Raw genomic sequence first — 25203 nt, 5'->3', positions numbered from 1 at the left:
GCGAACATGTAATTGGGTGTTAATATGGGTAAAGGTTGAGGTGGGTGGTAATGGGAGAGAAAGATATGAACCAATCCAGCCTCTTTTCCCTATATCTTGTCTTTTCTCTTACCCTCCCATCCTCTCTCCTCCCCTTCCCTTTCTCATCTTAGTTTTTTTTTTCTTGTCCTTTTTTTTTTTTTTTTTGCATTCTAGGAAAATTCTGTTTGTTTTGAACTTGAAAAATGGAGTTTTCTGCTATATGCCATCAGCTATTCATAGCCTCCAACAAAGTTTCAAATGCATAGCCATGTGTTCTGTGTATATATACACATACATATGTTCGATTCTTCATATTCTTAGATTTATGGCTGCATCAGAGTTTGCTCTAAGGTTATAGTCGCCGATGTCCACTAGGGTACGCTGAAGGGCAGAAATCAGGTATTTTAGAAATTGGCTCCTTTCTACTCATATTCATGCTGTGTCACAAAGGGCTGAAGAACACTAATTACCTCCCTCTTCTGAACTGAAGAATAGTGTGCTTTGCTTTTTTCAGCCTTACAGAGACCCTTTTATTCTCTCTCAGTATTGGTTTGTAATCAGTAACAATTGAGCTGGATTATGTTGGAGTTTGGTAGAGGTCTCTACTTAAATAGTTCATAGCAGGAGCTTCAGGGTCAGATTAGAGGGGGAAAAAAAAACCCTGCTGGTTACTCTTTTGTAGTTTAAAGATCTGGCAACCTAGGGAAAGAATGTACTGGAACAGGCTCACGGCCATAGCAACAGGTTTTGAGAGTTTATTTCAGCATCACTGAAATAATGTCTCCCCAACCCACCCACCCCTCATCATGGCTGTCTCCAGTGTGTGTGGCCAAGAGCTCACCTTGGGGCTTCTCACATGCAGGCGTGCCTGGGGGAGGATGACCTCACTGGTGGTGGAAAGGTCACCGCTGCCTTCACCTTGAGTTCTCATTTCTCTCCCTTAGGGGCTTTCTCTGAGAATTTACTGGGGCTTCTGTCCATTTTCGCCTGTTGCACCTCTCAGAGCATCTTCTAAATATTTTACTTGGGATGTTCTCATTCCCGTTTCTCCGTACTGCTAGACTCTCTGCAATTTAAATATTTCTGCATTACCTTTTAAATGGTGAAACAAATTTATACTCCCTGACGTAGCAGTAAGTTTTTAAATTTCCATAGAACCTTTAAATGTTTTATGCAGAAAGAGAAAGTAGAAGGTACTCGTTCTAATACCCTACTTGATAAATAGAGTCTTTGGATCCAAAATGGGTGGTTTCCTGCAATTTACACCGCTAGTTGGCTGGAAAGGGTAAGATTCCAGTGCTCCTGAGAAGAAGACCCAAGCCTATTTTCACCACCCCAGCACAATAACTATTTTTCCTCAATATATAAAAGCAGAAATGATTAAATGACTAGACTAAATAAATAAAACATGTTCAGGGTATAGTTTTACTAGAGCCAGAGGGCTCGGAGATGGAAAGAGGCAGCCTCGGGTCTCTGTTTCCTCGAGGTTGAAATAATTTGTCTTTGAAAATGACCCACCCTCATTATAGTCATCACCATCCCACGCAATACAATCTCATTTTACGCGGCATGTTTCAGGCCCAATGAATACCCCCCTCCCACCCCCACAACGCTCTCCAGAGTTAAGGTCAAGGTCCCCCAGTTATGCCATGCCGTTAAGAAGCTAAATAATGCAGTGTCAGAGTTATAATAATAAAGGGTAAGCAGGGAAGTGGGAAATGGTCAGGCGATAGCACTGGAGGAAAATGATGCTTCTGAAACACGATCAAGAGTCAATGAGCCAGAGAAACAGGAAACACAGTGCCAGATGGCCGCAACCTGCCAAGGCTGAGCTCACAGATGGCCCACTGCCACCTCCTGGTAGCCACGGGTATTACAGCTGCAAACCGGCATCCATTCTGACGCTATTAGGACTATAATGAGGTGACTTCGTATTTATAGACATGTTATTTCCTAGACACTCAAAGAAAATAACTTTTTAGGACATTCAATTCACCATTTTTTCTGTTGTTCAGAGAGCCCGCCTATTATTGCCTTCTTGAATTTTGTCTGTGATGGGGATAAATGCTCACCCCAAGGGGTATACTATTAGAATTCTTTTCTGATGAGAGTTGCTAGCTAAGGCTGAAATGAGTTCATTGAATCCTTAGTCGTTGGGTCAATATGATTCTAGGGTTTTGTTGTTGTTGTTGTTTTGAGGCAGAAATAAGAGTGTATTTTGGAAGCTAATCATTGAATAGTTTTTGATTTTCCGTGGAGTTTTGTAGATACTCTTTTTGTATGTTTTGTTTAAAAAGGACAGACAGTTTAAAAAGGAGTTCTAAAATTTCTATTTTTTTAAAAGAGAAATTCTAAAATAAAACATTTTCTCTCTCAGGGTCAGGCCTAAAAGTTATCCTTTAAGCAGTTGCTGAGGGTTGATACTTTGTGGCTAAAAATGGTTAATGGACACCCAGGCCTTGGATTTACTCAGATCTTTGAAAGAGGGTCAAGACAAAGAGGTTATCCACAGCTTTTGGGAGGCCAGTCTAAAGCCATCTACCAAGACAGGAAGTTCACAGATACTGCCTAAACTTGGTATGTCAATAAGTAGCAGTATCAGCATAGTATTTATAAGCTTGGTGGTAAACAGAATAAACAGGAAAAAAATCTTTGGGTAGTTTGTTTTTAGGGAACAACTCTTAAATACAGGGAGAAATAAGGCATTGTATTGTGAGTGTATATGATTTTCTGCTCAAATAGCAGAAATTACACTATTTTTCGAACATACATAGATCGTTCTTATAAAATTATCCTGTGCATAAGTTCCTACTGTTATCTCTGGTACCGACCACAGCATATGAAATTCTAGCCCATACACTAGCATAAGCGAGGGAGTTAAAATCATCGGAAAATGAGACAAACAGCCATTTGCAGATGACACTGGTATCTACCTGGATGTTTTGAGTAATAAGGTGAATGCATGAATACCGATTGCTTTTCCACTTACCAAACATAATCAATTAGAAAGTAGTCCTGGAAATAGGGATTTCGTTCCAGACTGTAATAAAATAGCAAAACATTGGACTGGATGTAGCCACCGCTGCAGCAGAGATGTTTGCAGAGGTGGGCAGAAGGGCCTCGTCTTTGGTCCAGGATCCCTGTACCAGCACACGGTGTTTCCAGGGTACTTTTCCCAGTGTTCTTTACTGCACTTCTTCTTTGATTACAGCGTGACCAATCTTTTCCTTAAATTTGTTAATCCGTTCAGTCCATTGACACTCAAATCTAATTGGACTAGAAACCATTCCTTTTACTTTACTTCACCTAAACTTTTCTGTGCTACTTTCAAGTTTATATAGATTGAGAAAATCTGACCTGTATTATCACTTAATATTAGGAGATAATCTTTTACTCTTATAAAAAAAGTATAACTATTGTAAATTTATAAAAGATAATAAAATATGTTACTATGTAATTAATAAAGACAATAAGCATTTTATTAAAGATTTACACAAATATATAAACTATCACTTATATTAATATATTAAATAAATTCTATATTAAATTTTTAATAAGTTTAATAAATTTAGTTTCTATAATTTGATTTAAAAATTAAAGCAATAATGATATATGCACATGTGTGTGTATACACACAAGCATACATTTTGTCTCTCACATGAACCATTCTAAAATATGATAAGCCATGTGAATTGAAAGCCATAAAGTTGTTTAATTCCTGTTACCTAGGTAATCCACTTTTAGAATTAAATGATCAGAGATCTCTATACCTTGATATTGGGACAATCTCGTTTCTAATAGTAAAAGATTAGAAATACCTTTAAAATTATACCGTAGAGTAGTGATGAAGTAGGTCATGGTAGATACATAACTTCAAATATTACATAGTCCTTAAAAATCATAATTTAGGAAAATGCTAAAAAATATATTATAGGGGAAAAATGCAGATGTTGATCATCAAATAGCGTATGGTGTGATCAGTGGTATATGCATCTTGTGCAGCTGTCTGTTAGCACATTCGTCTTTTCCATCCATCCCTCTAGTGAAAGCTGGTGTGATGGATGCGAAGAGTAGGTTTTACTTTACACTTAATTTCTTTCACATTTCCTTTAGCTAAAAAAAATATTTTTAAAAAAGTCTTATAAACATTTAATATGATATTGTTTAGAAATGTAAATAATTATGAGCACAGACATAATGGCACCTTGATTTATCTGTAAATTGGGGTGCACTAGCTTCTGTGAGAGACGTTGAAGGAAACCTTGAGAGCCCTCTTCACTCCGGTTGGGAATAATTCCCCTGGCTCTGTTTACAGATGTCACCGAGAGGAAGGTGACTTGGTCTCTTCATTGCCCAGATTCCCTAAAGCGTTCCTTTTCCAATGGACAGGAAGTGGCCAGAGGAAGACTGATGACGTTGAGAGACTGTGAGCACTGAAATGGAGGCCGAAGAATGTGGTCACAGAGTGGGAGACTGTGGTCTCTTAGGCAAAGATCTTTTTCGTCTCACTCAAGTTCAGAACGATGCCACAGAGCCATTTACTCCTTTTCCAAACGGAAGGTGACCAACTAAAGGTGTCACTGGCTCTTCACGGCTTTTTCTGACCCCATAGCTCCCTGGGATGGGACGGCCTCTCCATTCTGAGAAGCTTTTGCTTACTGGCAAAGTTGAGGTACCCAAGATTTGCGTGCAAGCACAGAGGGTGACTGGCCCCGTGAGCCTCTCATTCGGAGCGTTGGGAAGGTTTGACAATGCGGAGGAGTAGTCGGACATCAGCATAAGGGACTGTGTTTTCTCAACACAGTGATGACCAATGCTTAAAGAACAGTCACTGTCTCAAGTTAGCCAGATTTTGAAGGTTTCAAAACCTATTAATTTTGGAATGTGTTCTATGTTTATTCTAACCGTATTCCCACCATAAACACAAAAGCCGTCTTCATGAAACGGCCACACTGATTGGATGTGACAGGGTCCTTCTGGCCACCCAGGCAGGCCACAGGCGGGGGGTCAGGCAGGGGCTCAGGCGGGGGCGCAGGTGGGGGCACAGGAGGGAGTCCCTGGGGTCTGCTTCCAAGCCCTCAGTGTGGAGACGAGAGCGCCAGGCGTGGGGGAAGGTCTTCACAGAGTAACACACTCTCCCGCGAGGAATCTTTTCCCGACACCAGGTCTTGATTTTTCCATTTTTTTAAATTTTCCCCTTACACTCCCGCCCACATCCTGTCGGAACAACTCGCCCTGTTCCTAGGCCCGCTCTGGGGTTTGCCTCGACGTGCAGACCAAAAGTACATCTGCTCTTCCTCAGCCAGCTCATCGTTTGGCCCGGCCGCTCCTTAATTAGATGTCTCAAAAACCTCTCTCCTCGTATATCAATTATTCCACTCTTCTTAATCATCTTCCTTAAGGTTTCCCATGATCCTACTACTCATTTGTCAGGCTGTCTGAGTCCGTGCTTCGGCATTTGCAGAACTGAAAGAGTCACACACAGTAATAGGGTGTGGTGTCTACTTGGCCATGATCTTGGGGATTGTCTTCCCATGTCTTTTCTTCTCCCCATTTTTCCTGCCAGGTTATAGCATCCCTTTCAGTATCTGAGAAAGAGGATGGTTCACTTGAGTGGTTTTTTGGATTTCTGCGATGATGGTTTTCGATGCAGAGCAAATGCATTTATGTTCCTGTGCCTCGGAGGACCTACTTCCTGAAACATGACCAGTTTCACACCTAATTAACCTACGATCACCTTGGTGATAACCCAAGAGACCAGATGAATTATAGAATGAATTTCTGGTCCCTTGTTGGGAAGTTAGTGTGAGAGAACGATGTGTCAGTACTTGGGCACAGGACAGACAGACCTCTCTTCCTGCGGGAGTGCCAGAGCCTGAAGATTCACTCCATGGTGATGTAAAACCAACTCCATCAAAATAGGCATGAAAGGAAAAAGCTAGCAAGGTGTTAGGCAATAGACATGTATGAGGAAAGAGATGTATTTCTATAATTTGTCATTTAGGTCTTTCTGCAGAACCTGATACAAATATACTGCCTTTGACATATTCTCTGCCACTTGTAGACATTATTTTACGATGGGAATAAATTTATTCTTTATTATAGTCACTAAACATGAGTGATTCCCTTCTTCAGTTGATCTGTGAGGGTTTTTAAATATCTCATTCGCTGATGGATTCATTTCTGCATCACACGTTTACTGAGAGCTTTGTGTATGCTGGGCTCTGGGGAGGAGAAGGTGAGGAGAAGTGGACGTGCTCTCTGTCCTGATGGGTTTTATAAATTCACAGGGCAAGGCAGATGTTAGTCATAATGTCCCACAAATACTTGTAAAATCACAATGAGAACTAGCCGTCGGAGGGTCCCCCTGGGAAGGGCACATGGCTAGGGCGTTCTGATTGTGTCAGTTTGCTCCTGGTCACTTTGGACCAAATGCGGCACACGTACCAAGGCGCCCTTCCCTGCGACAGCTCTGAAGGTGAGTTCACGTTGCGTTGTCTGTTTTTCATAGGGTTTGGTCATTTTTATTCTCACTTTGTGTATATTTAGCATTGTTTAGTTCATCGGATTTGTCAGGTGAAAAGTCCCCCTAACACAATTCTCCTGTCCAAACGATGCCTCGAACATTTCCAACATCTGGTATCACGTGGACAGCTTCTTGAAGTCCTGGAAATTACCTGGCTTGCTGGGATCTCACGTTCTTCAGATCGAAGTGAAATTCGACTCCAGCTCTGGTGTGAAAACCAGCATCCCTTTAGTCCCAGCACTCAGGATAAATGTTCACACGGCAAGTGTGACTGAGGACCGGGGGCAAAAGGTGCTGGCGATGGGAAGTGCACCGCAGGGCAGCATCGCAGGAAAAAAAAAAAAACAACAAAACGATATTGCACATCCCAGATTTTCAAAGTCCCTCAAGCAGGAATTCCCCCTTCACGAGGAATTTGCTGCGCTTTTCCTCCGCTAGGGCTCTGTCATTTTCTCATGTTGCTGAATCTGTCCCAGCTATGCCCCAGGGCTGCCCTTCAACAACTATCTTTTTTGAGAATAATAGGACTTACTGAAGAGAAAATAAAAGGATCCCATTATCAAATAAATTTAGGGCACTCTGGTTCAACAGGGTTTTTTTTGTTTGTTTGTTTGTTTTTTGTTTTTGTTTTTTAACTGTAGGGTGTCTCTGAGTCTTTAATATACTAATATGTGTTGTAAATTTCTAAGGAAATATTTATTTAAAGTCTTCAAAGAGGGCTCTCAAATATTTCTCAGAAGTTGGATTATCCGTGATGACGTTGGCTTTCCACGGCACAAACTCTGATTTCCAATGGTTTGAGTGGCAGGCTGTTTGATTGTTTCATGTGACTGGATGTTCAGACATAGGATGGCTGACCCCATGGTTCGAGGACAGCGTCAAGGGCTCAGGTTTTCTCCCTCTCTGCCTCGGCCGTGTTTGACGTGGACTTTGTACTCAGACTGGTCACAGGATGGCTGCAGCAGGTGGAGATCTCAAATCTAGAGTGGCACTGACCTGGGGAAAGGGAGTGCCCATTTCAAGGGCTTTTTAAAAACTATTTTTAGGGAGAATTGGAGACTTGCTCCACAGTCTCCTGAAAGACCTTCTTTCACATGTCTTTGGCTGGAATTGGGTCTTAGCCTTTAGTCCTAAACTAATTTACAGCCAGGAGGAGGGTTGAGCCCTTCCTCAAAGGCCTGGCTACAGGGCATAGATAGAGATACCGTGCAAAACTGAGGTTCTGTTTGGAAGGAGTTAGGAGGATACAGGTGCTGGGCAGGCCGCTAACAACATCCATTAAAGAATCTTGTCCCTCCCCAAATTCATGTGTTGCAGACCTGTCTGTGTAGCTTGAATAGAATAAACCTGAGTAGTGAATTTTACAGGCAGGGTTTTGGCAAGAGAAAAGATTCTGGCGTCCCTAGAAATGTTTTAAAAATTTGAGGCTTGGACCTTTAGGAAGCAATTAAGGTTCAAGGTGGCCATAAGGGTGGGACTTTGATCTGATAAGCCTGGTGGCCTTATAAGGGAGAGGGAAAGGGGGAGGGAAAGAGGAGCAGGAGAGGGCAGGGAGCAAGCACAGAGAAAGGTCAGGTGAGGAGAGGACGTTGCAGGATGAGGGCCATCTGTCAGCCAGAAAGAGAACTTTCACCGAAACTAGCCTTGCTAGACTTTGATCTGGAACTTCTAGCTTCTAGAACCATGAGAAAATAAATATCTGTGGTTTAAGCCACCCAATCTATGGTATTTTGTTATGGCAGCCAAGCCGGCTAATACACACAATTGATGTGATTGCAGATTGAAAATAATACAGAAGTTTTTAGAGAACATGATGAGGAGTCCCTCCTTCATGCCAATTCTTTCCCTGGAGATTGCTGCTAAAAGTAATTGGTGGTATGCTCTTCTTGTCGTTTTAATGGTTACCAAACGTGTCTTATGTTCATGTGCATATGTGTATGTATATACACATGCATACATATTCTACCCACATATTTTTTTGGATATTTTTATTTTTTTAACGTCGACATCATACGTGCTGTTATGGAAGTTATTGCCATTCAACAAAATATATAGCCCGACCTCATTCCTCGTAGGGGCTGCATAGACATATCATGCCGATGTCTCCCAATGCCTTCAGCCGTCCTCCACTTATCTAACATGGGACGTCTCCTGGGATTTGTGCTCAGCACAGCATCCTTTTGGACCCGCCGATGTAGAACTGCAGGTTCTCTGTCTCTCTGTTGTCTTAAAAGAAGACTTAACTTCTTGAGGTCCTCAGGGCATTGGACCTGGGCAAAATGTAGTTGGCTGATGGTACCCGAAGGACGTGGTGACACAGGCCCTAATGAATGACCTTGTGCTAGATAGTCTTCACAGGGCCCCTCTGCATCAAAAACGCTAATTTCCCTTTCTTCAGGGCATGAGGCACTTTGTTCTTTCATGCATGACACTGTGCGTTATGGAAATTGTGACATTACTCAACAGCTGTCTTATTCCATCTTGGATGAACTCTCCTTCAAGCTATGCAGCTTGAAGAGAATAAATCTGACTAATGAATTTACAGGCAGGGTTTTGGCAACATAAAAGATTCTGGCCTCCCTAGAAAAGTTTTAAAAATTTGTCTAATGTTGACAAGGAAAATTATTTCTCATAATTTGTGTCATTTGAGTCTCATTTATCAACAAACGTAGGAAACCCACCCTCAGAAAGTGGTTTAATCTTTAAACCCATTTAATCCTATCAGCAGGGTTGTTAAAATAAGCAGGGGCGATTCTAACATGCCTGGGAGTTTACACAACTGCCCTGTTAGCCAAGATGATGCTGTGTTTATCATACACAAAAGATGACCTTCCCTTGGGGTTTGGGTCTGTTTCCAACAGAAAGATTACTCTGCAAATCCAATTCCCACACGAATGCTGCTAATCCTTATACATATATCTCAGCTTGTTGACTCAGTTGCTTGAAGGTCCAGATGCGGTGTTTTGAAAGGCTTGTCAAACAATTTAATTTTTCATGTCTTCATTTTTAAAGCCTCATTTTGGCCTGAATTTGTTTTAGGTGCAGCACATGTAAGTAGAGGAAAAGAAAAAGAACTAGAGTCATTAAATTAATGGATCAGAGACTTAAATTTTTTAATGAACTTTCTCTCTTGCTTTTAAAACATTATTATAAAAATGTTTTCCCCAGTCTTTAGCACCTCATTTTATATTATCTTTCTAGACAAGGGTGATTTACAAATTACCCATATTGCAGACCCTGGAGGTTGAGATATTTTCTATGCTTCATTGGTTAAGGGTGTTTTTGTATAGCATTTTTTAGTTCCATCATTTTATTTTTCTAGAGTAATAGCCAGCAATTTTCTCATTAGTGCCCATCATGTGTTGCCTCAAAGAATCATGAATCCTTAAAGAAAAAAAAAGTCTTATTCAAATCCCCAAACACTTTTATATTAAAAGTACATGGCATATAATAGTGGTGTGATTGAGTATAATTATACCACTGCAACGAATCATAAATATATATTCAATTATATATAGCATGTATGAATAGTTATACCTGATACAAATGCATATCTATTATTATCATCACACTTTACTTGGTTAACATAATTTTAATGATTGATAGGCATAGTCCAGTATACAGGTGTCCTAGAACTACTATAGACTTGTCTGGGTCAGCAAAGACCAGGTAAGATAGTGGGGAATTCATTTCCAGGCAAGCTGCCTTGGATAGGGTGTTGATGAAAAGTGTCATTTGACTCATCATTGCAGCCTTTTAATCTGAATGTAACTCATAAGCACATACAGCCTCCTTCAGCGGTGTCTGAGATGTTTGGCCTCAGAGTAGGAGCTGCCTTAAACGGCAGCTGGAGTTTGTCTCTACCCCGATGGTACACGTTGGGTACCACCAAAGAAACCTCATGGCTGGAGGGAGGAGAGGGAAGAGCAGTGGAGATGCGCAGCATCAGAAAGCATTAGAGAACTGCAGAATTCCTGTCTGCAGATGCAGAATGTGTCCGGCTCTCAGGTCACTGTGGGGGGTCTCAGGATTCCTTTTCAGTGCCAAAATTATTTTTGTGGAGCTCCAATAACCTCGAATCTGTCTTATTAGCTACTTCAGTAGGCTGCATGGGTCCAAAAGGGTTTGAAGCCCCTTCTGGTCTAAAGAGTCTTTATAGGCAACTCACACAAAGACAGACAGGCCTGGGTACATGGAGTTGGGGAAGTGCTGGCAGACAGAAGGCCAGTTTGAGTCAACTGACTTAACTCAGTTACAAAAGTTTAATAAAGACTGAATTCTGTGAATTCTGTGTTAGACACAGAAAGATGGGGCACGGTCACATGACCTGTTTACTCACCTCTTCTTTTTCTCTGATTTTCTCTCTTAATTGATTTCTTAGAAGAAAGTCACTGTGCTGTAGAACCAACCCCATCCTTGGTGGATTCCATTGACTGTCAATCCACTTTCAAAACAGGGGAAGAACGTAGAGTACTATTTTATGGTCCTTAAAAATAGCAAAGGTTCAATATCCTTGTTTCCTGCCAAGTTTCTGAGAACCACAGTAAAGAGCCTGGTCCATAAAATTGGAGAAATTGCTCTCTACCTCACACATTTGGGAGTTGTGGGAAATTTTGATTAAGATAACTTCATAGAGACCTACCACTTGCAAAGCCTTGGTGCTAGGTGTTGCAAGGGTTACCAGGAACATTCTGAAGAAGATTAAAATTGCCTAAGGGGTCTGAGGCAAGTACATAAATCACTGTTTAATAACCACCACAAAAGGCACCAAGATACTGAGAGGAATACAAAAGTGGGGAGCTTATAGTTGGCTGTGAGGGTCAGGAAATGCTTCATGGTGTTGATCTGTGTTTGTCGATCTAGGGTCAACGTATTCTCGAGAGTCTGAGAGCCTGACACAATTAAAAAACATGTTTGTGCTTGAAAGTCACAGTGTATTATCTTACCTAAGACAGATACAAAGCTTATCTTTTACGTGATAACTTATAGTTGAAGATATTTTCATTAAGACTATTTTCATAGGTCATTGTTTCCACAACTGGCAATCTGAATATTGTTTTCCCTTATAAGGTGTTTGCATATTACTCAAGAATAAGAAACTGGTGTTTCAGATGGAGGTGATGACTGGGCAGAGTTTTGGCCCATAGCCTTGCTCGGTTTTGACTGACAGATCGACCCCTGCACACACTTCACCCTTTTACTGTCTCACCACAGCTATTTCTGGACTGTGGCTTTCACCACTGGGTTTCATTTGTCAATTGACTTCTATTTCTTCCAAAAATTTGTTAAAGCCTTTGATTGGCTGATGGCTTCTCCCTCCTATTATCTCTACTCTTAAGATGAAATTATTTGTTTTTGTATTTCCACCATGAAATTAAGTTTTGGGAGGAAGGGAGGTGCATTCATGTATCAGTTTACTTTGAATGAGAAGCTTATATCTCTCATGCCTCTTTCTGTCCATCCATCCATCTGTTCATCTATCCATCCATCCATCCATCCATCCATCCATCCATCCATCGTTTCCATCCATCCATCCATCTATTTATCCACCCACCCACCCACCCAATCTGTAAATAGTTGCTTAGGACACCATAGATATGAATAACTCAGTATTTCAAGATGGTAAAGAAACAAAACCGTAAACCACAGAACAAAGTTTTCTTCACTTTGTAATCTAGGCATCAGTCTTTTCATAGTACTTCTGGATGAAGATTGTAGGATAAGACTTATGGTGGATGAGGGGTCTGGGGCAACAGCCAAGGTCTCAGTGGAGAAGCTGAGAAAAAGCAGGTGGACTGTGCCAGTAGCTCTGGCAGCCTCCCTGCAAGCCGAGTGGCCTGCAGGATGTCCTGTGCCTCAGTTCTCAGTGGACCCAAATAACCAGACTCCATTATCTGCTCAGAACCTCGTTTGCTTCTCACCCTTCCCTCCACCATTGTAGCTCACTCTGGCATTCTTAAAACAAATAAAAAAAGCTCTTGGCCGACACTTTATGTGGTTCCTCTAGAGGTAGTGTGGGGTTAAGAATGAGGTACGTTTAAGTTTAGCAGAAGACTGTTGCGACCTATTCACTTGTTAATTTACCCATCAAGCATGCATTTAAAAATTACTATAGAGCAGTGCTATGAAAAGGGCTCAGTCTTCAAAGATAGTAATATAGTTTCTGTCCTCAGAGCTTCTAGCCTACCACGGAGTTAGAGATATAAATAGAAAATGTCTTTGCTACTGGGAACATAAGGAGAAGTGGAAAATGGGATGAGAACTCAGAGGAACTCTACAGAGGTGGGAACTCAGGTAACGAGGGGGCTGGAATTTTAGCTGAATGTTGTCAACTGGGGAGACGTTTGCTGGATACAAAAAGACAAAGGGGGAGAGAAGGCTTTCTAGAGCATGGGGGACCCCACTCATTCACGGCCGTGGAGAAATGCGAGCTCGTGATGTGCTGAGGGGAATTTCAAGTAGCATTTCGTGTCTGCAGTTCTCTGGGAGATTATCGGCCAATGTGAGATTTTAATGGTAATAAGTTCAGTCCTTTAAAGAAGGGGGACCGGCATTTTTTTCTTAAGTCTCTCCTATCGTCTGAGTTTTTAATGAAGAGCCTGATTTGTGAAAGAGATTAACACTCCACAGTTGCCGGGAATCATAAATCCTGCCCATCAAGAAACAAGTGCCAAGTCATCACGAGGCTTTGAAACAGACGCAAATGGATCGCTGCCTCTGCTGTCCAGAACCTCAGACTCTGGTCTGGAAAGAGTCCCCCAGATCTCCTGGGTCTCCTTTTAGGTGCTAGGTAGCCTTTAACTTAGTTAAGTGGAGGGGATGTTTATGAACCCTCTACTCAGAGGTCCGGGCATCGTGGAAGGATTGGAGCGTTCGGCCCCAGGGAAACATCGCTTAGGATTCCTCCCTTCCCTTCTGACTCAGAAAGGTTTTCAGCCGAGTCTGCTGAGCCCCTGTGGCCCAGGTCTGTGTCCTGCAGGTGTGACTGGCAGACAGAGGGTACCGGCGGCGCCTGAGAAGGCGTTGGAAGAACGACGTTGAGGCCCCAGCCCGGACTCCCCGTGTCGGCAGCTCTCAGTGTTGCCCCAGGCTCTTCACGGGCTCGCTCACACCAGCCCGCTGCAGAATCGCTGGCCTGGACAGTTGGTGGCCCGCTCTCTGGTGTCCTGCCAGCTGAGGGAATGCGTCGTGGGCCTTAGCCACACTCTACCCTTTTTTCCTTAAAAGAAAACAAAAAACAAAACAAAACCAAAAAAAAACAAAAAAAGCCACAAAAAAAACCTAAGCCTTTTTTTTTTTTTTTTTTGTGAAAAAGAGATGATGGCTTATCATCAAATTTAATGACCTTTTTTTTTTTTTGGTAGTAAAGTCCACATAACATAAAATTTACCATGGATGGGCCTCGAGATAATCATGCTAAGCGAAATAAGCCAGATAGAAAAAGTCAAAAACCACATGATATCGCTTATATGTGGGATATCATCCTAAAGGCAACAAACAAACAGGACAGACAGAGACTCGTGGGCATGGACAACAGACTAGTGATTACCAGAGGGGCGGGGGGGTGGGGGGTAGACGGGGCACAAGGAGGTCAAACGTGTGGTGGCAGAAGGAAATCTCACGATAGGAGATGAACACGCAGTGCGCATACACACACACCTTCCTGTTAAAATGTTCAGCCGAAACCTACCAGATTTCGTCAGCCAGTGCCGCCGTTAAAAAAAAAATAATAATCATGATTAATTAACTGCCGTTCACCATTTTGGCCGTTTTAAGTGTGCGACCAGCGACATTCATCACATCCCCCTGTGGTACAGCTACTGTTGCTGTCTGTTTCTACATCCTTCTCATTACTCTAGACAAAACTGTAACAGTTAAGTACTGACTCCCCATTCTCGTTCCCCTCGGCACCCTGGTCACTTCCTTCTAATCTCCTGTGTCTCTATGGATTTGCCTATTCTAGGTGCCTCGTCTAAGCGGGAAGGGTCCTACGATATTTGTCTTTTTGTCAGTGACAACCTTTTGAAGGGCTGGTTGCTTCGTGCCAGGGACTGTAAGCCTCAGCGCCAAGTGCGGGGTTCTGTTCATGCCTCAGGGAAACAGGCCACCTAGTGCTTAGGCTCTCTTCCTTTGTTTGCCTTGCCCTTAAGCTGAAGCAGAATCCAAATAATAGACTGGTCTTAGCCTGTTCTGTCGCTAGAGCAAAATCAGCTCCATTTGTATTCATTCACTGAGTCAGTAATGGGGTGCCTGCTCTATGCCATGCAGTGGGGTTGAGCAGGGATCCCCAAGCCCCAGGCCGTGGACCAGTACTGGTCCATGACCTGTGAGGAGCTGGGGCCACGCAGCAGGAGGTGAGGGGCGGGCACGTGAGTGAAACTTCATCTGTTTTTGCAGCCACTGCTCCCCGAGAGCTAACATCACCACCTCAGCTCCACCTCAGATCATCAGGCATTAGACTCTCATAGGCGCACTGGTCCCTGGGACCACAAAGGTTGGGGACGGCTGAGACAGAGTATCACATCTTTCCTTTTGTGCTTCCAGGTATTTCAAGAGTGAATGATATTGTACATGCGTTTAACTTAGAAAGAGTCAACTAGATGTGTGATACAGCAATTATTCTGCTACAGCCACGGAGCAGCCATCCTCTACGATTCTGTTTTGCATGTATATGAATGATGATATACTGCACTCAATATTATACCTTTAATATACATATGGCAGTGTCGCATCACAGTCGTGTTCATGCGCATTGGGCTTTATGAATAATGTAGGAAGACGCAAGGGTGATTTCCGCCTTGGGTGCTCACGCAAGAGTCACACCCTTCGTGGGAGGAGAAGCCCCTGTTCCTGAGAGCTTGCTGGAACCCCCTCTGCCCACACCCACCATAGCATTCGCCTTTTCCATTCCGGTCCGGGGGATTCTCAGAAGCTTCCGTCCGAGGGCCTGGTCCATGCACGTGGACGCACTCCAGAACCATCTCTGTTGTGCAGAGTTGCTCCTTACAGCAAGCCAGGCGAAGTGGGGTCCCCCGGCCTTGATGGCAGTGCCGTGCTCCCGGTTCCTCAGCTCAGGGCATCGTCACCCCGTGTGCCACACTCCCCGCTGAGCGTTACTAACCAAGCCAGTCTGTGGTCTGGGTTTCAGTTCCCTTATAAAAATGTCCCGTGATTGACGAGGGCTCCCACAAGCCGTCCTTGACAGTATCTGGATAGAGTTGGGGTGTGTGTGTGTTGTGTGTGCGCGCGCGTGCGTGCTCCTTTTTTTCCCAGAGAAAAATGAATGCGTTCCTTGCCCACATCGGATCTGGTTCAGCCTCGACACCGCATGGGAATGGTTTTCCCTTTCTCTTGCTATGCAGGAGCCATCTCAGTTTCCATTCCTCTTTTCCCCTCTCTCCCTTGAAAATAGTGATTCGATTAGCAAGATCCATTCGTCATCCATTTTCCTGGATAACCCAGCATGCATGTGTGTGCGCGTGCGTGTGTGTGTGCGTGTGTGCGTGTACACACACACACATACGTTTATCCATCCTGCCATTCCCTCTCGAGTCAGGCAGCAGGCCGGAACGGGACCAGATGGCGTTCTGGGTGCCTGGGCTCCCTCGGCAGCGTGTCCCACCCCTTGTAAAGGTCCTCCTGCTTCATCCACCTGCTGTTTAGACAACTCCCTTTTAATTTTATTTTTCCACTTTCTGTTTCTGCTCATATAACCCCCTCTCTTCAACACCCGCCCCCCCTCCATCACATAGCCAGCTCTAGAGAGACTCTAGGGTTAAATTCTAGGGACGTTTCCTTGCTGCTTTCCAGAGCTCCCTGAAGAAGCTTGCTGGACCCAGGCTGCACGTGCTGTTGGGTCGGTTCAGGGGAAAGTGTCCAGACGTCGGGGTCAGACAGACACAAGGCCAAGTTCCAGCTCTGCTGCTTTCTAAGGTTACCTCAGGCGGGTTAATTTACTTTGATGAGTCCCTTCATCTCCAAAAAGGGGGTTGTCGTGAGAAAGCACTGAGGTAATGCTGCTTCTAGTAGCAAGCTGTCAAGGAATCCTCTTAGCTCTAAATTCAAACCATAGCTGTGTTCTTCTTGAGAAGATCACTCTAGTTGTGCCCCGAAGAACAGTTTGAAGGGGGACCCGGGGTGGACATGGATCCACCGGTTCTGGGGTTATAGCCGTAGTGACGTGACTGACACCTGACGTTTTGCTGATTTCCATCTATTTAAGTCTTCTTTAATTCCTTTTTTTAACACCATTTTCTAGTTTCAGTGTTAAAGCCTTGGGTTTCTTTTGTTAAATTTATGACTAGGATGTCTATTTCGTTTGCTGCCATTATGTGAAACTGCATTTCTAAATTTCTTTTGTGAATTATTCATTGTTAGTATACAAAAACATAATTGGTTTTTGTCTGGTGATCTTTAATTGCTACATTGCCTGCATAACTTGTTTATTCTGATAGTTTCTTGGTGGACTCTTTGAGACTTCCTTTATGTATATGACCAAGCCCCCTATAGAGATAGCTTTATTTCCTCTTTTCCAATCTGCTTGCCTGCCATCCATCCATCCATCCATCCATCCATCCTCTGCTCCATACCATGGCTAGAACCTCCAGTACAGTCTCAGACAGAGGTGTAGCGAATGAACATTCTCTGCCTGTGATCATGTTCATGATCATGGAGGGAAAGGGTTCAGTCTTTCTCCATTAAGTATCCTGCTACCTGTAGGTTTTAAGCGAATGTCTTTATCAGATTGAGGAAGTTTTATTTTTAGTGTGTTAAGTGTTTTTCTTATGAAAGTACGATGGGTTTTATTTATTTATTTATTTTTGTATTGAGATGATGCTGTGGTTTTTTTATCCTTTATTATTATTTTGGATAATTACATGGGCTGATTTTCAGATGTTAAACCGACCCTGAATTCCTGGGGTGACGCCCACTTGAGTGTTGTAGATCATCCTTTTCATGTGTTGCTGCATTTGGTTTGAAACCCATAGCTTTCCACCGATTTCTACTCTGGCCTGTCTTTTGTTTTTTTCACTCTTGCTTCCCTAGAGTTCTTTTTCTTTTCCAAAAATAGAGTAGCCAAAGAAATCTTAAAACACGTTAGGTTCATTGCTCAGCATTCTGCGGCGAATCCTTTGCGGCGAAAGCGTTTACCAGGCCCTACCCGCAAGGCCCCTCCCCGTGCGTCTCCACCTCCGCGTCCTCCCCACGCCTCGCGTCCCTCCTGGCTCCAGTGGCCCTGTGCAGCTTGCTATCCTCTCGGCGGAGCTGGCCTGGTGCCATCCCAGAGGTTCTGCTCACACTTCCTTGCGGTGCTCGTACGGCACCTCGCGTCCCCCCTCCGCGTCTGTGCTCAGACGTGGCCTTCGGCATGAGGCCTCCTCCAGCCAGCCTTCCGAAACTCGCAACCCTTCCCCATAGTGTTTATCACACTTTAGAATATTAACATATTATTCGAAACTACATAATCGTCCATTCACAACTTTTTTTTTCACCCTCACCCTTTTGAGTACAAGAATCTTTGCTTTATCAGTTTACTCCAGCACATAGCAGGTGCTCGGCAAATATCTGTCGAATAAATGAATACCATGTATAACGCTTCCAGACCAGAGCCTGCGTTTTGGAAAAGCTTTGACAGATATTCAAAGACGTTCTATCTCCGCGTGCTATCACACAGTGGGCATAGAGGAATACAAAGCAACACGTTTCCTGTTTTCTGGAGTCTACGGACTGGAAGAGGAGGCAAACATTAATAAAACGATCACTCAACTGAGTGAATAATTACAGGTTGAATCGTGCAACGAGAAAAGGGGGGAGCAAAGGAGAACGCCCCAACAGAGCACACGGGGCCTAGACCAGGGTGGAGGAAGCCTCTCCCGCAGAAGTGGCACCTGAGTTGGAACGTGAAGGGCGAGGTGTGAGCTCTAGGTGAAGGTGGAGAAGAGGACCTAGAGCATTTTAGGCTGCGGTATGAGCCAGGACCAAGGACGAGTGATGGGAAAATGTCCGCAGGCTTGGCAGAAAGCCAGGGGAGTGAAACTCCAGAGAGCGAGGCTGGAGGCGAGGCTGGAGGCGGTGGCAGCAGACAGGCATGCTGGGGCCTTCTAATTATGCTTCAGATTTGTATTTTTATCCAAGAGCCAGGGTGGGTGTGGGGGTGGCAATGTGACGGTGCCCCAACCAGATGTCCTTGAGACGATCACTCTAGTTGCCGCCTAAAGAACAATCTGAAGAGGACTGAGAATGGATACGGATAGATTTATGCTAGGTGAGAGTTACTGAGCAATTTTAATTTATTCCACTTTTAATGCTTAACTCTATTTCCTAATATATCTAAAATAATTATGTAGTTATTATGCAAGACATTGAAATGTGAATTTCAACCAAGGACCAGTAACTCTAGAAATTACATTTCTCACTGAAGTACTAGTTCCCTCTCCCCTGTGTTTGGATTAGGGATCCAAAGGAATGGGTAATTTCAGAGCGCTCTAGATGGTAAAATGGGGGGCGTTTGAGTGTGGGGGGAGGTAAGGCAAGCAGGTGAGAAGGATGCATGCTTAGTTTCCGGGAAAGTGGGAAGGAGAGGACTTGGGAGGGTCATGTCTTGGCAAGGAGAATATTAGGATCCTGGTATCTGAGTACCGAAGATCTCAAGGAGCCTTGGGTGGCAGACAGACTCTAAGGTGGCCCTCCGCAGTCCCCACTTGTTGGCGTTTGTACCTTTCTGTCATATCCTCCCCTCGAGGCCGAGTGAGAGCTGGGACTTCTCACCAATAGAATATGGCAGGTTACCATGTGATTACGTTATGCATGATCTTGTCTTGTTTACATGCTCACTCTGGAAACTCTCTCTGTGGGTGAAGGACGCAGTCATGCTGGGGAAGCCCCCCTTGCAAAGAGCACATGGCCTCTCCATGCTGACAGACAGCAAGAAGCCAGGGTTCTACGCCCTAGCACTGCTAGGCAGTGCATTCTACCAACAAACAGCCCCTGTGGGGTGGGAAGCGGACTCTTCCCCAGCCCAGCCTTCAGACGAAGGCTTAGCTCTGGCTGCCACCTGCATTGCTGTGAGGCTCCTGCCCCATAGAAACTGTGAGATAATAAATGCCTGTTTTTTTAAGCTGCTAACGGTGTGGTAATTTATTATACAGAAATAGGTAATATCAATGACCATCACTGTATCTAGGCCGTCTAAACTGCAGAGTATTTGACTTTCAAGAAATAGCTTGGTCATTTTGTCTCTCCACGCACTGAGCGTAGGAGCTCATTTTTCCCTCAGGGACCTCTCCTGACTGGCAAATGACAATTCTGTCACCTCACCACCTGCAAACAGATCTGCAGAGATGAGCTCTCACTTCCTCCCTTGGTACCGGTTCTACCAGTGATGCCACTGCAGTTAGTTACGTTCAGGGCCTGTGTTAGACATTTAATTTAGTTTAATTTTTACTTGATGGCACTCCTCACGCCATCCCGTCAGCCAGATCTTGTAGATGAGGAAATTGTGAGATTTGGGGGTGATGAGAACCCAAGTCCGCACAAAAGTGGCAGCTCCAGGCTTCAAACCCACGCTCGCTCAGTCGCTAGCGCTGCTGCTCAGGAGTCTGTGGCTTGCCATCAGCTGAGTTCTCTGTCCTCGTTTCCATGACTACCTCTGAACATCTACATCCACTCCAGCTTCTGCTAAACTCTCAGCGTAGAGCCCCGAGTCAAGCACTGGTCTCCAGCTGGAAAAGTTGTTTGTTTCACTGGCTCGGTGACATGCTAATCCTGTGACCTCGTACCAGTCATCTAACCTCCTGAACTGCTCAGTCTTTCTTTGAGCAATGAAGAAACGGCACCGAGATAGTTTAGATTCCTTAGAACTATGTTTAAAGTAAGCTTACGAGCACTAGATTGAGAGTCAGGCCGACGTGAGTGTGCATCTCAGTGCTGCTTCTTGCTAGCTGCTGGGATGTGGGTGGGCTGTTCATCTTTTACGAACTTCATCGTTGCTGTGTGTAAGACGGGCATAATACTTTTACCACCCCCAGTATTCCCGTAAAGATTAAATATGATACATGATCATATATGCAGGATGCTTAGTACAAGGCCCGACATTTACACGGGACCCCCAAATAGCCCCAATAAATGGTGACAATTATAAAAGGCTCCTGTGAAGGCTTTTAAAATTTATCTCTACTTGAATAAGCAAATTGAACTGTGGCAGCTTTCTGGCTTTTTGCTAAATTCTTGACAGAAGAATATTGACCAATTTGCCACCAGTGGAAGCTTAGCTTTTCACTGAGGGCCGCTGTGAACGTGACCTGTGACCTCCAGAATCGTGCCTGAGTTATTGCATCGCGTTGAGGAATTGGGTTGGGCGGGGGCGCTTCCACTTTGCTTTCCAGTGTCATCGTGGTTCTCCTCGAGCAGGGCGTTCTGCACAGGCGGGTCACACGACCCATTCAGAGATGTAAAAGGGACATTTCGGCATTTTGACTTTCGGTGCCACGTGGACAGCCCACTGGGACGCTCACCCAACATGGGAGGACGGTCTGGCTTTCCACTTTATGAGAAAGCAGCACCCACTCTTCTATACACTCAGCGGTGCTAGATGTACATGTCCAGCAGGGGGCACTCTTGCACCCCAAAGGTCATCACATTGGGACCCCAGTTCACACGTTCATTGAAGTGGACTTGGTCCCTTGGGAGGGAAAGTAACTTAGCATTTTCTAACTCGTTTAGATTTTAGCTGCTTAAATTTCGCTTTTTGTAGGGTTGGCCGTTGGCTGACGAAGCCACTTCCTCAGTTCTGAGGGGATTTGTGTTCTTAGTGTTATACTGGGGGTGGTGGCAGACGGGGGACCCAGACTCCCGAGATGTACCCTCCAGACAGGCCCAAGGCGAAGGGCCTCTTGGCGACGTCCACACGCGTGGCCCAGTGCCCGGATCCCGGTAACACGTGGAAGATCAAATGCTTTCCGTTCGCTCATTCGTCCATTAGCTGTTTCCAGATGTTCGTTCTTGTTAGGGTCTTATACAGATGCTCCACTTGAAACAACATCTTTACAGGCTTTTCCTTTTTTTTTTTTTTAAGGAAAATATTTACATCGCATTCCCAGTAGGCACACACATGTGTCTAGGTGCCCGAAAACAAATCTCAGATCACGGCTAACCTCTGCTACGCGAGATGGCTCCGATATGTTCTGTTCCACTCCAGTTTATTCTGTTTCATTAGTGAAGCTTGTCGATCCTCATCACGTTCATTCTGCAGTCCTCTGCTGGGTCCCAGCCTGCAGTCTGAAAATCGCCGTGCCGAGGAAGTCAAGCGACTTTCGGTTTCCAGACCAAACCCTGTCGCCTCCCCCGGCTCTCGTCCCACGTCCCCGACTGTGTGTTCCCTGGATCCCTTGGGGCTTTCCTTCCCTCTAGTGCCGATACTTTCCTGGGCCAGCCCTCCCTCTGCTCTTGATAGATTGTCCTCACAGATATCACCTGTCCCCAGGACTCCAACTATCACTGCCAGCGTAGTGATTTGTAAGTGTGTATCCCCAACTCAAATAACCGCTACTTCTGAGTAGTTCCTTGTAGCTTTATCCTCATCGTCTTGAGCTCAGTGTGTCCCGAGTCAAAGTCATTGTCTCCTGTAATCATGTCAGTTTCCCTCCTTCGTCTGTCAGTGGCTTTCTTATTCTCCCGTTAACCTTGGCTAAAAATTTCAGACCATCACTCACTCTTTCCTTTGTTCTCCTTAGCTGGCCTGTCACCCAGTCTTGTTAATTCTTTGCTTACCACCATGATCTCACAGTACCATCCTTTCCAACATACTCCCTTGATCAAAACAGTCAAATGGCTTCTTATTATCTGTGGAATTGGACATGAACTCTTCAGAATTGTGTGGGCTGTGGGCTCAAACCTTATGTCCATCATTGCTCCAAATGTACCCTATGTCGCATGACAGGTTGACACCCCAATTAGGAGCTGGTCACTCTGGTATTAGCCTCCCCTCTTTGACTAATAGGACACTTACCATGTGTTTCCTGTCATGTAATGTCACCGACCGGATTTATATTTATTGGCCATGTTATCACACGCCAAGGTATTTTGAGGAGGTTTGACATCTGGGAGTCACCTTGAATCTTCCTCCCAACATCACAGAGTGACTAAGCCCTAGCGACACTGTCCTCTACACCACGGGGCCTCACACGTTAACGAGAGTGCGAATTATCCGTGAGAAGGACGGTTCTGATTCCCCAGGCAAAGCATGGGGCTGGGGAGCCTTTCTCCGTGGTTCCCAGGAAACACAAAGCGCTCTTGGGAGACCTACACCCCGAGCAGCGGGACTCACCCTTCCCGCCACCCCTTCCTTCTCCCTTCTTCCCCCTCGTCACCCTTTTGGTTGGAGCCCTGGTCACCTCAGATCCTCCTGACGGGTCTCCCTGCTGCCCGTCCCTTCCCATCACTAGTCCGTCCCTCATAAAACTCTTACCTAAGGGATAACTATGGTCAACTCCCCAGAACAAAGGTGCCCCGCAAACCAGAAACGCGGTCGCCCTTCCCGACCTGGCCTGTGGCTGAGGACGGGGCCAAGCATTGTGCTTGGATCAGCCCTACTCTTGCGGCGCATGCTTCTGCGGCTTCCTTTTTTTCTCCGCTCGTCCCCTCTGACGCACTTACTTTTTCCACTCTGCTTTTCCCCAAACCACTGATGCTCGTTTCGCCCAAGCCGGGACCTGTGCCCTGTGGCTCTTAGATTTCCCACACTGGCTCAGACTCCCAGCAGCACCTTCTGTGGGGTCCTGTGGTTTCCAAGTCCACGGTCACCCAGCTGTGTGGGGCTGCAGAGTGGGGCTGGCGGTGCTGGACATGGGCTGGGAGGGATAAAGGAAGTAGCTCGTCCATGACAGCTGGCCTCGCCTTCTCCGTGACTGCCCCGCGGCTGTATTGGTCTCCCTGAGCCGGGGGTCGTCTGGCTGTAGGTTTGCACGGGGGCCTGTGAGTTACAGGCTGCTGCTCCCGCAGGACACCTTGTAGGTTATGATACCTCCAGCAGTGTGTTTCTGTTTCATTTTATTCTGATCATCATTGTTATTTTTTTATTGCTAGCTCTATTGCTCAATAATCGATAACATATCATGAAGAGAATTGCCTCTCTCATCAGCCTAGCAGGGCAGGGCCAGTGTGCGAGAGAGTCTGGGCAGCAGAGGGGGAGGGAGCAGAGATGAGAAGTGAGGTTCCTGGGTTTGGGGGTCCCAGCTCTGTTCACGTGTCTGTGTAATCTTGGAAGGGAGATCCCACTTCCTTGTCCTGTTCCCCAAGTTCTCATAGGCTAGATCACTGGGGACAGATCACTAATTGACGGGCCTCAAGGATAAGTTACTGGGGCCACGCAGAATACTTCTTAAAAAAAAACTCCAAAACTCTCCCTTCCATAATCACACAATGATGTCTTTAATGCCTTCAAGTTTCCTTCTGCCCATTGGATGGGTCCTTGAGTGACCTTCCCAGGCTCAGGAAACAGACTGAAAGGTCAGTAGGCCATGGCACAGAGACATTTTTATTCTGTGTGCCTGTTGTAGTCGCACAGACTGTGCAAGTCTTCCATGGAGGAAAACAGCAGAACCATTTTCCACCCTGAGGAACCAGTCTTGCTCTCCAAGCCGTGAATGTTTTCCAGCGTGTCGCCAAGGGCGGGGGTGTTTCAAGAAGTTTGCACTCCGCCACAGTTCTCCTAGGTCTCACCCCCTCCCTCCCCATCCTCCACAGTCGCCAGGGCTTCAGGGGATAAATCACGAGCTCACAAAAACAGAAGGAGCTCGGGGTCTGGAAGCTGATGAAAGGTGGGGGGCAGGAGGGGTGGACGGAGATTTTCAGCAGCAGAGGGGGACCCCTGAGACCCATCTGCAAGATGGACACTTTACTCAGGGCGATTTTTACGTGGACGCCTCTTTAACGGCCAGCGGGAGGATCAATAGATGCCGCTACCTGGTTAATTAATAATGGGGCCGTTAGGTGGCAGCCAGGGGCATGCGGGCTGTGGGATCCATGGGCTGACAGAGAGACCATTGGACGTTGACTTTTCACTCCTCTCTCTCTTTCCCCTAGGGTGGCCGCTGAAGTCCTTGCAGCACTGCTGAAATCCAGTAAGCACCCCTTTGTGAAAAGTGGTTATTTCTCTCCCCTCTGTGTTCAGGGGGAGATGCTCTTCTGTGGCCCCAGGCTCGTTTCCAGCCTGGAAGAGCGATGCCGGGGCCTTCAGGGTGAGATGGAGACTGGTACGGGCCTGCAAAGAGAAAGCTCCCCTCTGTCCCCGTGGGCGTGCTGCTTGCACAGTGCCGTTGAGTCTAAAGGGGGTGTGATGGGCGCTGCAGACCGAGGAGACTCTGGCTCCTTCTGGGACCCGTAAGGTCCCAGGGGGAGTGTCCTGTAGGGGAACAGTGACGGCAGTGGGCGACAAGCACGACTCTTGCTTGCGCTTGGTTCCCAACTCTGTTGGTGACTCTGTCCTCTTGTTGGGAATGGTTTGGATGGTGATAACAAATTTATATTAAAAAGTTGTCTCTTTTCGCAGTTACTTGAGTAATTGCAAAGGAATAGCTCTGGGGGTCTGAATAATTTGAGGATTTTTTTTTTCCCTTGCCCGGCAGCCCCAGTCTAATTACGTTGGAAGTCAATTTCAT

At 45.4% G+C, this 25203-nt stretch overlaps 1 protein-coding gene across 1 annotated transcript in view; it reads left to right on the top strand.

Moving 5' to 3' along the window:
• Positions 1-25203, top strand: part of AGBL1 (ATP/GTP binding protein like 1) — a 350762-nt gene that overhangs the window by 24052 nt on the left and 301507 nt on the right. Inside the window, exon 6 of the mRNA XM_016151651.2 lies at positions 24629-24666. Within this exon, the coding sequence (XP_016007137.2) occupies positions 24629-24666 (38 nt within the window). The remainder of the gene's footprint in view (positions 1-24628; positions 24667-25203) is intronic.

The sequence above is a fragment of the Rousettus aegyptiacus genome, unplaced genomic scaffold, assembly GCF_014176215.1.
Source record: "Rousettus aegyptiacus isolate mRouAeg1 unplaced genomic scaffold, mRouAeg1.p scaffold_m13_p_14, whole genome shotgun sequence".
In the NCBI taxonomy this organism is placed as follows: Eukaryota; Metazoa; Chordata; class Mammalia; order Chiroptera; family Pteropodidae; genus Rousettus; species Rousettus aegyptiacus.
The sequence above is the reverse complement of the archived record's forward strand: the minus strand, read 5'-3'. Positions and strand labels throughout refer to the sequence as shown.